The sequence below is a fragment of the Manihot esculenta genome, chromosome 18 (assembly GCF_001659605.2).
Source record: "Manihot esculenta cultivar AM560-2 chromosome 18, M.esculenta_v8, whole genome shotgun sequence".
Taxonomy (NCBI): domain Eukaryota; kingdom Viridiplantae; phylum Streptophyta; class Magnoliopsida; order Malpighiales; family Euphorbiaceae; genus Manihot; species Manihot esculenta.
In genome coordinates, this window is record NC_035178.2 from 3,175,675 (window position 1) to 3,186,562 (window position 10,888).

The window sequence follows — 10,888 nt, forward strand, 5'->3', positions numbered from 1 at the left end:
GCAGGAAGAGATTCTCTGATGGGTCGAGGTTGGCGTTTGGAAGGTGATGAGTGGTGCGTGTCATCTTCTACCTTAAACAGTGTCCGATAAAAGAGAAAAAACAGAACATAAGATGAAAGAAGAGAGGTTTTGTGGCCAAATTCCAAAATTTACAAACGTGGGCCTTCAGATAAATTAAAAAAATGCGCCATTCTCTCCAAAATAACTTACAAAACGTCCATGCTTACGTGTCAACAACAACCACCATCTCTCTCTCTCTCTCTCACTCGACATTTCCAACAAAGCAAAAGGGGAAATAAAAGGAAAAAGAAAAGCTCTCTCTTGATCTTTTGCCTTTTTCGAATCTGTAGAAATCAGGAGACTCCTTGGCCTTTTTCCTTTTTCTCTTATTCGGGTCAGTTTCGTGGCCATTCCTTAATCTCTCTACTTTTTTTATGCAATTAATTAAAAATAATTAAAATGCCTTGCATTTTCTCAGTTATTTAATGATTATTACAGTTTGGCACATTCGAATAATTTTACGACGAATATGCTTTTATAGCACCAACTACTCTTCTCTCTTATTGCTTAGCCTATTTGGATATGGAGCTTTCGTCCGTCTGACTTAGTGTTTAGCTGCTGTGGTATCTGATTGATATTGTTTTCTTATTTGTATCTTAATTTCAGCTGTTGGGTATTGGCAGCTTATATGAGTTTGGTGGGTGTCTTTTTTAATTTTGGTTTTGATGCTTTAGAAGGCTTTTCTCTCTGCTTCTGATTTTTGTTTGTGTTTCCGCACAAAAGAAAGCATTGGTATTTTGAGGAGTTATTAATTGGACGATTAAACTGCGATGTGATTTTGGATTTTGTGATCTGGGTTCTATAACAATTGGAGTTCTGGAGACACTGGGATGGTTAGGAGCGGGTCGAATTGACAGGCTTGAGGTTTATACTACAGAGCCTCGCAATCTTGTGGGGTTCGTAGCTCAGGTTCTCAAGTTATGATGGAATTTCGAGAATATGTGCGTTGGGTGATCTGAGGAGAGTCTCATAACATGAATACTGTAGGGAGGCTTATAACCAGAGGGGTTTCCACTGTATCGGGCCCCTTTCACCCGTTTGGTGGTGCTGTGGATATCATAGTGGTGGAGCAGCCAGATGGTAGCTTTAAATCCTCGCCCTGGTATGTTCGGTTTGGAAAATTTCAAGGGGTTTTAAAAGCAAGAGAGAAGGTGGTTTACATTAGTGTTAACGGTACAGATGCAAATTTTCACATGTATCTTGATCCGAGAGGAGAAGCTTACTTTCTCAGGGAGGTACAAGGAGATGGTGCGGAATCTGTTTCATCGTCTTCTAGTGATGAGAAAGATGAGCAGTCCCAGAATGGCACGAAGCCAATGAAATCCAATACTTGTGATTTCGATGGCAATACAAGTGACAAGATTAATGGAAATAATGGGAAGATTGTTGCTAGGACCAATTCCCGCCAATCAAGGATATTTGGTCTTGTTTTTGGAAGGAGGTCAAAGAAGGAAGGTGGTTATCAAGATGGTATTAATAATGATGGTGCTGGTATGGTAAGGATAAGTTCATTGGATCGTGCAGAGCTCGCAGCCAACCTCTTGGATGTGAAGTGGTCAACTAAGCTTACAACTAGTGAGTCCATGAAAGATAATACTTCACAGTTTTCTGCTTCAGATACATATGATGGTAAAGGGGTCAGGGATAGGCTGACCAATGATGGACAAAGCCAGGTTGGCTCATCTGTGCAGGATGCCTCTGAAACAAGTGTGGGCCATCATATGTTCTCTGAGGAAATTGGTTCTTGTAATGTGCAAATGGGCAACAGTTCCCATTCTGGATTTGAGAGTGGGAAATTTTCTGTTCAGCAAAGTAGTGTAGAAGTGTCAGGTTTTGGTTGCACTGAGCAAGTTGTTGAGACTGATAAATTAGATGAAAGTGCTCCAGAAAAAAAATTGGAAGAATTGTCTTCAATATCAAGAAACATCAGTGAAACTGGTTTACACAATGCTGATCAATATGACAACTCTGTGGGTGTAATCTCTGATGTTACTTGTTCTGATTCACAAATTGTGGATGTGTATGGAGCATTTCCCAGCATTAAGTCCGATCAAGAATGGGTTTCTGGCAAAAGAAATGTCGCATTAGCAGGTTTTGGCATTTCTAAGGAGAGTGGATGCAATGGAATTCAGTCCTTAATTTACTGCGGGAAATCTGAGAACTCACCAGTGGATTTGGATGGTTCAGATGAACAAGCTGAGGAAACACTGTGTCTCACTGGTGGAGTACGTGGGGATGTTAACTTTTATGCTGAAACTTTGCATGTGAAACTACCTGAGGTACATTTTCTATCTGTATATTACTTGAAAAATTAAGAATCCAGACTTTTTAAAAAAACATTTTCTTTAAAGTTTTGAAAAACAAAAAAGAAAGAGTAATTACACCTTATTCAATTATAAAGGCACCTGAAGTTGAAGGAAGAAGAAACCTGTAACACAAGTAAGTGCCACACCTATGGCTGTGAATAAGCTGACCTGCTAGTTTACTGTTTCAAGCAGTTCCTGAAGCTCAATTATATTCGAAATTCCAAACGTGAGCTCTTTAAGCTTAATCCAAGTTACTTTTGGTTCAGCTTCTGAGCTTGTGAGCCTAGCTCATAACTGGTCGATCTGTTAGTCTTGACTGCAATGATATGTTGTTAGGATGCAATGTTCTCAGAGGAGTTTCTGATGGAGCCGAAGCACCATGATTGTCTTCATGTATGAGAGATTTATCTCCGCTGGAGAAAATGAGCATCACTGTGTCAAGTTAGGTCCTATCATCAGTGTACCATGTGGCTTTAAGCAGTTTTTGTTGCCAATATGTCCACATGTTAATGTATACCTCCGCAATATTGTTGCTGTGGTGTTGCTCTTTTTATTTTTTCCCACAAATTTACATTTTCTAATATGATGCACCAAACACCATCTGCCAGGCGATAGATAGTTAGAGAAATGTTCAAAAACTCTTGGTTTAGGGTTGAAGCTTAGGTGACTGACATGGTCCTAAATTCTTGTTCAACTTAATAGTCTCTGTTAAAGAATAGGAAGTAACTAAGGTATATTCCTATTTAGTCTATTGTATATTCCCATTTAGATTGCATAGGGATATCAGTTCCTATTTAGATGGCATGATTTATATGTTTAAGTGTGTATAATTATGTATTCAAGCGTTTAGAGAAAATATATATGAAAATTCAGATTTTTGAACAGTGGCCAGCTGTCCAATGGAATAACCAATGGTTCAAGTAGCTTGAGCTTGAGCTTGAGCCAGGCTCGCGCTCATGCATATTGAGCTTGCTTGTGACTAATATCAACAATTATCAATATTTGGGGTGCCATTTAAGAAAACTTGGGGTCATATAATTCTTCTAAAGAAAGAAATATGTGGAAAAAGTAAAGAATTTTAAAAGTCTATTTTTGGGAAGGTGGCAGATATAGTGCAGGGCTGCCCCGTGGATTAATCAATTTCTTTAATTGGCATACATTGATATAATATTTGATTCTGCTGACTGAAAGTTTGATTCAGGATTCAGTTACTCTGCAAGCCGAGGAAATAGAGTTGGAGACAATATTCACCAAGTCTTGTGATAATGATCCACAACTAGCAAATTCTTCTCCTCCTTCAGTACGTGGCCATGACGAGTTGAACCTTGAAGTGAAATCCATAGTGCCAAAATCCCATACTCAAATGATCACTATGGAGATGGACCCTTTACTTGGTTTAACTGAAGCAGAGTCAAAGAACATTCGTAGCTCCATTTCCAGTTTTACAAACTCAGATTGTCAATTTGAGAATGCAAAAAACTTTGGGGATAAAATTTCCAGGGATGAGCTCCAACCTTCTTTGGAGTCAGTGAGTGGTTCAGAACAACTTAATGGTGATTGTGAACTAGAAAAAGCAGTTAGTGTTCCGGTATCAGAGAATTCAGAGGAAGAACAGTTCATTTTCAGTGATCTTGATGACAACAGAGAAACTCAAGGAAATTTGAATTTCCCAGATGGTGTAGTTGAAGAAAATAATCCCTCATTTTCTACTGAGGACACTGACGAAGAGAATGAGCCTCTCAGTAGAAATGACGAATTATTTTCATCTGAAGAATTTATTTTCCAAAAGAATCAATTGACTGATATTGAAATGCCGATGGGCAATTCAAAGGGGACAGCAAGTCCCATTTCTATTCCTAACCTTCAAAGCACTGCTGATATGAAAGTGGGGTGGGTGGGAGAATCATTACCCAATATGTGGTCTTGCAGTGACAATACGGATTCAGATGTCCTCCACCATCCTTTAAGCCATTCACTGGACTCTGATTCCAGACCCTTGGAGTGGAAATTGCCTAGCAAGGATGAGTCATCCTGTATAAATTCAGGTGGAGAAAAGGAAAGCCAATCATCACCAGAGTCCTCCAATAGGGAAGATTCTCATCTTCCAGAAGATATAAAAGATAGTGCCAATCCTGCTGTTGGTAAGAATGTGTGGATATTTGGTTTTATTAGACCATCTTCATTTTCTAAGCTCATTTAACTTCAAATTGATTAGATAATAATGTATTGAAATGAAAACAAGGTCTATCTTGAATTTGGTCACTTCTTCTCATATTAAGTGGTTCGAAACATGATGATGCTGCATTGGAAATGTATTATTTTCATTTTGTGGCTACCTTTTGACTTTTCCTTCTTTTACAAATTATTTATTTTCTGATAAAATGCTACCATCTCTAAATATTGTAATTAAATCAAAGTGGAGAATCAGTTTTGTTTGTCAATTGTTTTAGTTGCATAAATGCTCCTTATGTAGCAAACTCTAGAAAGTTATACTCATGGTGCTGTATGTGGATTGTGGAGATATCTCTTTGTAAACACTTGTTGTATGAAGGGATGGGAAATGAAGCTGCTTCTCAAGCATTTGATGCTGAAAAAGCTGGACATAGATAAATGAACTTCTATAGGTCCTGAAGTTGTGAAGAATGATAGGCTTATTGTTAGAATTGGTAGCCATTACATCCCATGGGATGCAGCTGCACTTATTGTTTTAGGAATAGTTGCATTTGGTAGTGGAATCATATTTGAACCAAAAGACGTGATCCTTATTGATGAAGTTGACCAATCTCTTGTAGGGGATCAATCAAAAGCCATTGAAACAACTGGTGGAAGCTGGAGACTTTGGCCTTTCACTTTTACAAGATCAAGATCTAGGAAGACCGTGCAGCCAACTATTACTGATGCCAAAAGTTCTGATGCTGAGAATGCTGCTTCACATAGCAATATTGATATGAATTATAATCAGACTGTGGTTAAGCCGGAGGTCTCCAAAAGGATGGTAAGGACGATTGCCCCAACATCTGAAGAGTTGGTATCCTTGAATCTGAAGGACGGGAGTAATACAGTAACATTCACATTCTCCACTTCAATGCTGGGAATGCAAAAGGTTTCGTCATTGCAATTATTGCTTTAAAAAAAACCTTTTCTTTTTCCCGTTCTAGATTATTCATATTATTTCCTTTTCTCATTTTTTGGATTTTAATTTCTTTTTCACCTATTTTTTTTTTCAGCTTAATTTTTTGGATGATTACTTAATATTATTAGGTCACAGGTGGATGCTAGAATTTATCTGTGGAAATGGAAAACTCGCATAGTGATCTCAGATGTTGATGGGACGATAACAAAGTAAGTTTTCTAAGTTTTTCTAATGCAATAAAGTATTCGTAAGTCTTTTGGACTTTAAAATGATTACACGTTGAAAATTTAGTTTTCAGTCTTGCATATTACTGAAGGACGAATTTTTGCAGCTGCATGTGTGAAATCCATCCTAAATTATCATACTTTGGGGTTTTCTCCTGGACATATCTGACTCTTTTTCTTTTTGACGTTGTTGTCACAGATCAGATGTACTTGGTCAGTTCATGCCTTTGGTAGGGATGGATTGGTCACAAACAGGGGTTGCACCGTTATTTTCAGCTATTAAGGTCTTTGCATCTCATTTTATGTGTTTGGATTGGAATCTGTCAGTTCATATTTTGGAAGCAATGTTTGATATACCATATTTTCGTTTATGATTTCAAATAAGGAAATCATTTCTTCTCGGGTACCATAGGGTCCAAATTGGAGACCATCTTTTGGGCCTGTAGCCTATTGGTTGGCATGGAATCATCATCCTGCAGAAATGTAATGTGCTTGAATATGTTTAATTTCTGTCAGTGGGAATGTTAAAATGCAAATATTATTTTTGTTGCATACAACTTGACTTATGACTGGTAATGATGTTGTTGAATCATAAATGGATTCAAAAAGTTTTATCGTCTGTTGTAGGAAAATGGGTATCAGTTGCTTTTTCTAAGTGCTCGTGCAATATCTCAAGCCCATCTCACTCGACAATTCCTGGTCAACCTTAAGCAGGTTAGTAGATGCTTAACTTGCTCTTTGAATTTTAGAACTCAGGATTAAGAAAGTCTAAATAGTATGTTTCTGTCCAATTTATTCTCATACCAAGGTGTGTTCGCTCAATTGCAGAATGGGAAGGCTTTACCAGATGGTCCTATAGTTATATCCCCTGATGGTCTTTTTCCTTCTCTATTCCGTGAAGGTAACTGGTGTATATTGAATTATTTTCTATGGTTATTGCAGATATCACTTATTTGCCTGTGGAATACATGCTTAAATAGCTTATCCTTCCACTGCTGTGCAATTTCTAGCAATAAAATTTTGATGAAGTTTTTGAGCACTTTATACTTTCTGCAATGACATCCCTTTTCTTTGGTCAGTTATTAGAAGGGCTCCTCATGAATTCAAGATAGCATGCTTAGAGGTTTGTTTTCCTCTATTCAATTCTGTCTTTACATATTCTAAAGTTCTTGAAGCTGATACCCATGCTGTTTTATTAATCACTTTCACAGCTTAAGATTTGTTTCTTCTGATAGATATTGTGTATTGTTTATATATTAAATTTAGAGCAATTCTAACTCACCCTAAAAGTTAGCTCAAGGTGAAAGAGTGCCTAAGACGCTTATAAGGGCACATTATTCCTATCCAATTCATGTAGGATTCAACACACCTTCACGCTCAGAATTATACTAAAATGTGACATATTCATGTGAGGCCTAACATTGATGGGAGGCTCTAATACCACATTAAATTTGAATCAGGCTCAAAAGTTAGCACAAGGACGAAGAGTGCCTAAGTCCTTATAAGGGTATTCAACGTGATATGCCATGTAAATTATACTAAGTCACCATGGTTTTAGTGCACTCCCCCCCCCCCCATCCTCCATCTGTTAATAGTGAGAGGAGACCTAGATTTTACTGAGCAGTCTTTCCGGAAGTGCAAAGCATTCTCTTTGAGATTATATATTTTTTTATTCAAGAGAGAGACAGATAAACTATGATCGTTAAAGTCCCACGAGTCCTATATAAATTCTGAGAATTATTTGTATAGATACACAAGAGGTCATCAATATATCCATCAAGAAGTTGGATTCTAATACTTACTTATTCTCAATCCCAGGAAATTAAGGCATTGTTTCCTCCAGATTGCCACCCTTTTTATGCTGGTTTTGGTAATAGAGATACAGATGAAATTAGCTACCTTAAGGTTGGAATCCCAAAGGGAAAAATCTTCATCATCAATCCAAGGGTAAGTCAAGGCCTTTGTGCTTTGAAATAAGCATTTAGGAAGCTTTGCTAGTATCTTTATTGTCAGAATTTCTTTCTTATGGTTTACATTTCAGGGTGAGGTTGCTGTGAACCGCTGTGTTGACACAAAATCATATACTTCACTTCATGCTCTCGTGCACGGCATGTTCCCAGTCTCGTCACCTGAGCAGGTTTATTCTCTTCCCCCTTTCTAATCTATGTTTAAGATGATTAGCTTAAGCAACCTTTAGATCAATTAACCTTTTCTTTCTCAATAATTTCTCTGGATAAGCTAATCTTTCTGCCCCTTTTTCCTTCATTTGAAACAGGAGGATTTTAATTCATGGAATTTCTGGAAATTGCCTCCTCCTGTTGTTGATATTTGATTGTTGTCAACTGTAGATCATCACTTAGATCCCTGATACTGATATGAACAGGTTTCAACCATGCTTGTTCTGTCACTACTCAGGTATTCCTGATTTTTAGCTTTATGTTGTTTAACAAGAACTCAAGATTTGAACTTTCGATCTCATTTGATTGATTATTTGGAATATTCTTCAAATTGCATGCTGTTGATATAGGATTCATTTTAAATGATTTTGCAAAACTGAATTGTACAAATTTGGTTAAAAATATTCTTCATAAGGAGGAATGATCTGTTTAATTGTCTTGACATTATAAGAAGATTGCGGTCCAGCACAGAAATGACTAGTCATATTTTAAACTGATTGAGAAAGAGAGCTTAATCAATGTATCCTAAGACATCCAATGATGCATTGTGCTGGCAAGTTTCAGGTCGCAGACGGCCAAGACCTACGGCAAAGTCGCGCAAACCATGCTGTGTTTATTCTAGCTGGCTGTATCTGTTGATGGGCCCAAAAGGAGTTTATAGAAGATCATACACAAAAAGTTGAATTCATTACACACATATCTTGCATCAGAGACAGTTCAATGCACAACATCGTATAGCGCATACATTTGGTTAAAAATATGTAAGCTTTTACCATGGGAAGTAGATATCCTTAGCGAACATTGATGCATAATCCTCAGTGTGAAATGCATTGCTCATTGATTCTGAATCTATACCCAGTTTGGCTGGAAAAATTCTTAGTTTGTTAATCGTCTGGCCTTCAGTGATAGGTGGACAGGCAGCAAGCTCCACCCATGGAAAATTTCTAGTGTATCATTGTGCAATTTAATTGTAAATTCTCTTTATCATCATATGGTTTAAATCAAGATTTATTTGGCGATTCTCCAGTGAGCATATTGTATATAGCCTAACCAACCCTGTTAATCACATATTGATCACCCAGAAAGCAAGCAAAAACAAACAGAGCATATTTGATTTGAAAAGAAAAAAGAAATGGACAAGGCTCTGCATCCGAGTGCTAATTAACAGTGATAAGTAGAACAAATTAAACGACACCACTACAAGCTTATAATCTTGACGCCTAAGTACTTTTTGGCAAACTCTATTAGATTGTTGATTTCATTCTCATCAACAAAGCCATTGCCATTAGAATCTGCAGCTTGTATCCCTCTCTTGCTCCTCCTCCTTGCAAACCATCCTCCGTCTGCACGGATAGCATCCGCGAGCTCTTCTTTGCTTATACGGCCATCTTTGTCAGTATCAAATGATTTCAACCACCGTGTGAGCTCTCCGACAGTCATCTCACGCCTCCCATATTCAGGAACACCACGAGTTGCCAGGATCGCCATTTCAGTGATTGCAAGTGCAAGTTAAGTTCTTTCTTGGAGCTATGATTTAGTTCCTTCCAGGGACTCCCCAGTACATATACTATTCAATCAGTGCTCCACGTTTCGATCATAAAAATTATGAGCAGGAATCTTTTTTTTCTTTCTTTTTAATTAATTATTAGGAAGCTTGCATAATGCTATCCTGAGGATTAAGGATCATATTACTAGTATTAGACGGAAAGCATCTTATTAAAATTAATTAAGAAAATAAAGGAAGAACCTATTATCGCTCTTGTACATTCCAAACGTGCCCTAAAAGAAAAATTCCTTAGTTATTTTATTTGTAAATAGAGTTTAAAGGTTAGTGAGAAAGCATCTATTTATGCTTCTCCAAATTATTAATTAGAGAAATTACCTTAAAAATCACGTTGCCATGCTTTATTGGAATAAACTACGCAACGGCATTTATGAATAGGTGGGTTCACACCAAATTAACAATTAAATAATGTATTAAAAAATAAAATTTATTAATTACAAAAATAATTTAGTGTGGAGCAATATAACTATAGGGCATAATTCAAATATTACTTTAATTATAATTTTTTACCTATATGAGAAATATATAAATATATCATCATAGGATAGGACGTGTATAATTATATAATTTAATAAAATTTAAAAAGTAAAAAATAGCTGATAGGCCGCGGATATGAGACCTATTAGTATATTTTGGAATTTCATAAATTTTATGTGCGGTTAAAAAAAAATTATGATTTTAATTAGAGGAGTGTATTCGAATAAATTTGAAATAATTATTATAATTTTTAATCTCCCTATCTGCATTTTAAAAAAAATGATTATTCTAATAATAACAGTAATTTAAATACGGTTGATTACAAAAGCCGAAAGTTAAAGACCAGGCAAACCCATTAGCACGGTGAAACTCTAATGCCGAAGTTGGTTTGTGCAAACTCCACAAGGTTGTCAATCTCATGGTCATCAATATATCCATTGCCATTGGAGTCTGCACACCTCACGCTCCACCAGGCACGCACCCCTTCGAACCATCCTCCTCCGAAGGTTCTCACAGCGCCTACCAGTTCTGCTCTGCTTATCCTACCATCTTTGTCTACATCAAATCTTTTTAACCAATTCTTGAACTCCTCCTTCGTCATTGCAGGCCTTTCATCGTCGTATCCCTCTGATCTGCAGCGTGCCATCTACTCGCACAAGCCTCCTCTTCTCTTTGTAATATAAATTAAGTCTCTTATTTTTTTTGTGGTTAATTATTACAAGTGCCGTTGCTAGTCTTCTTCAATTTATATATACCTCCTCTATCTGTTGCAAATGTAAAATTCTTTTCACCCATCCAATAAAGTTGTATTAACTTAAAATTTAAATGCATATAAATAAAGTGAATTTGTTTATTTAGAATATAAATTTGTGGGTATGCCTATAAAGATGATTCTGACATCGCCAACCTCCACTTTGAAATGTTTTGAGCTTTAAGAATCCATTCTT

General features: G+C 36.8%; 1 protein-coding gene across 10 annotated transcripts; it reads left to right on the plus strand.

Moving 5' to 3' along the window:
- Positions 1-242: 242 nt before the first annotated feature.
- On the plus strand, positions 243-8,922 carry LOC110606473 (phosphatidate phosphatase PAH2). Of its 10 annotated transcripts, XM_021745277.2 has the most exons (13): positions 243-394; positions 667-2,339; positions 3,568-4,507; positions 5,159-5,469; positions 5,635-5,708; positions 5,923-6,007; positions 6,351-6,437; positions 6,552-6,624; positions 6,803-6,846; positions 7,542-7,670; positions 7,765-7,860; positions 7,999-8,138; positions 8,465-8,922. In XM_021745277.2, the coding sequence occupies exons 2-12, from the start codon at positions 1,035-1,037 to the stop codon at positions 8,053-8,055; spliced, it is 3,201 nt and encodes a 1,066-aa protein (XP_021600969.1). In that variant the 5' UTR covers positions 243-394; positions 667-1,034; the 3' UTR covers positions 8,056-8,138; positions 8,465-8,922. The 10 variants fall into 10 exon arrangements, with proteins under 10 accessions (XP_021600969.1, XP_021600973.1, XP_021600976.1 ...); XM_021745278.2 differs by lacking the exon at positions 243-394 and having other exon boundaries at positions 402-2,339; positions 8,459-8,922; XM_021745280.2 differs by lacking the exon at positions 243-394 and having other exon boundaries at positions 402-2,339; positions 5,159-5,361.
- Positions 8,923-10,888: the final 1,966 nt, after the last annotated feature.

Excerpts from the sequence above, each read along its gene's own strand:
- LOC110606473 (XM_021745277.2), top strand. The coding sequence starts at position 1,035 with ATGAATACTGTAGGGAGGCTTATAACCAGAGGGGTTTCCACTGTATCG. Across the intron at positions 4,508-5,158 it reads TAGTGCCAATCCTGCTGTTG|GGGATCAATCAAAAGCCATT; the intron begins GTAAGAATGTGT and ends AATCTCTTGTAG. Across the intron at positions 6,438-6,551 it reads TCCTGGTCAACCTTAAGCAG|AATGGGAAGGCTTTACCAGA; the intron begins GTTAGTAGATGC and ends GCTCAATTGCAG.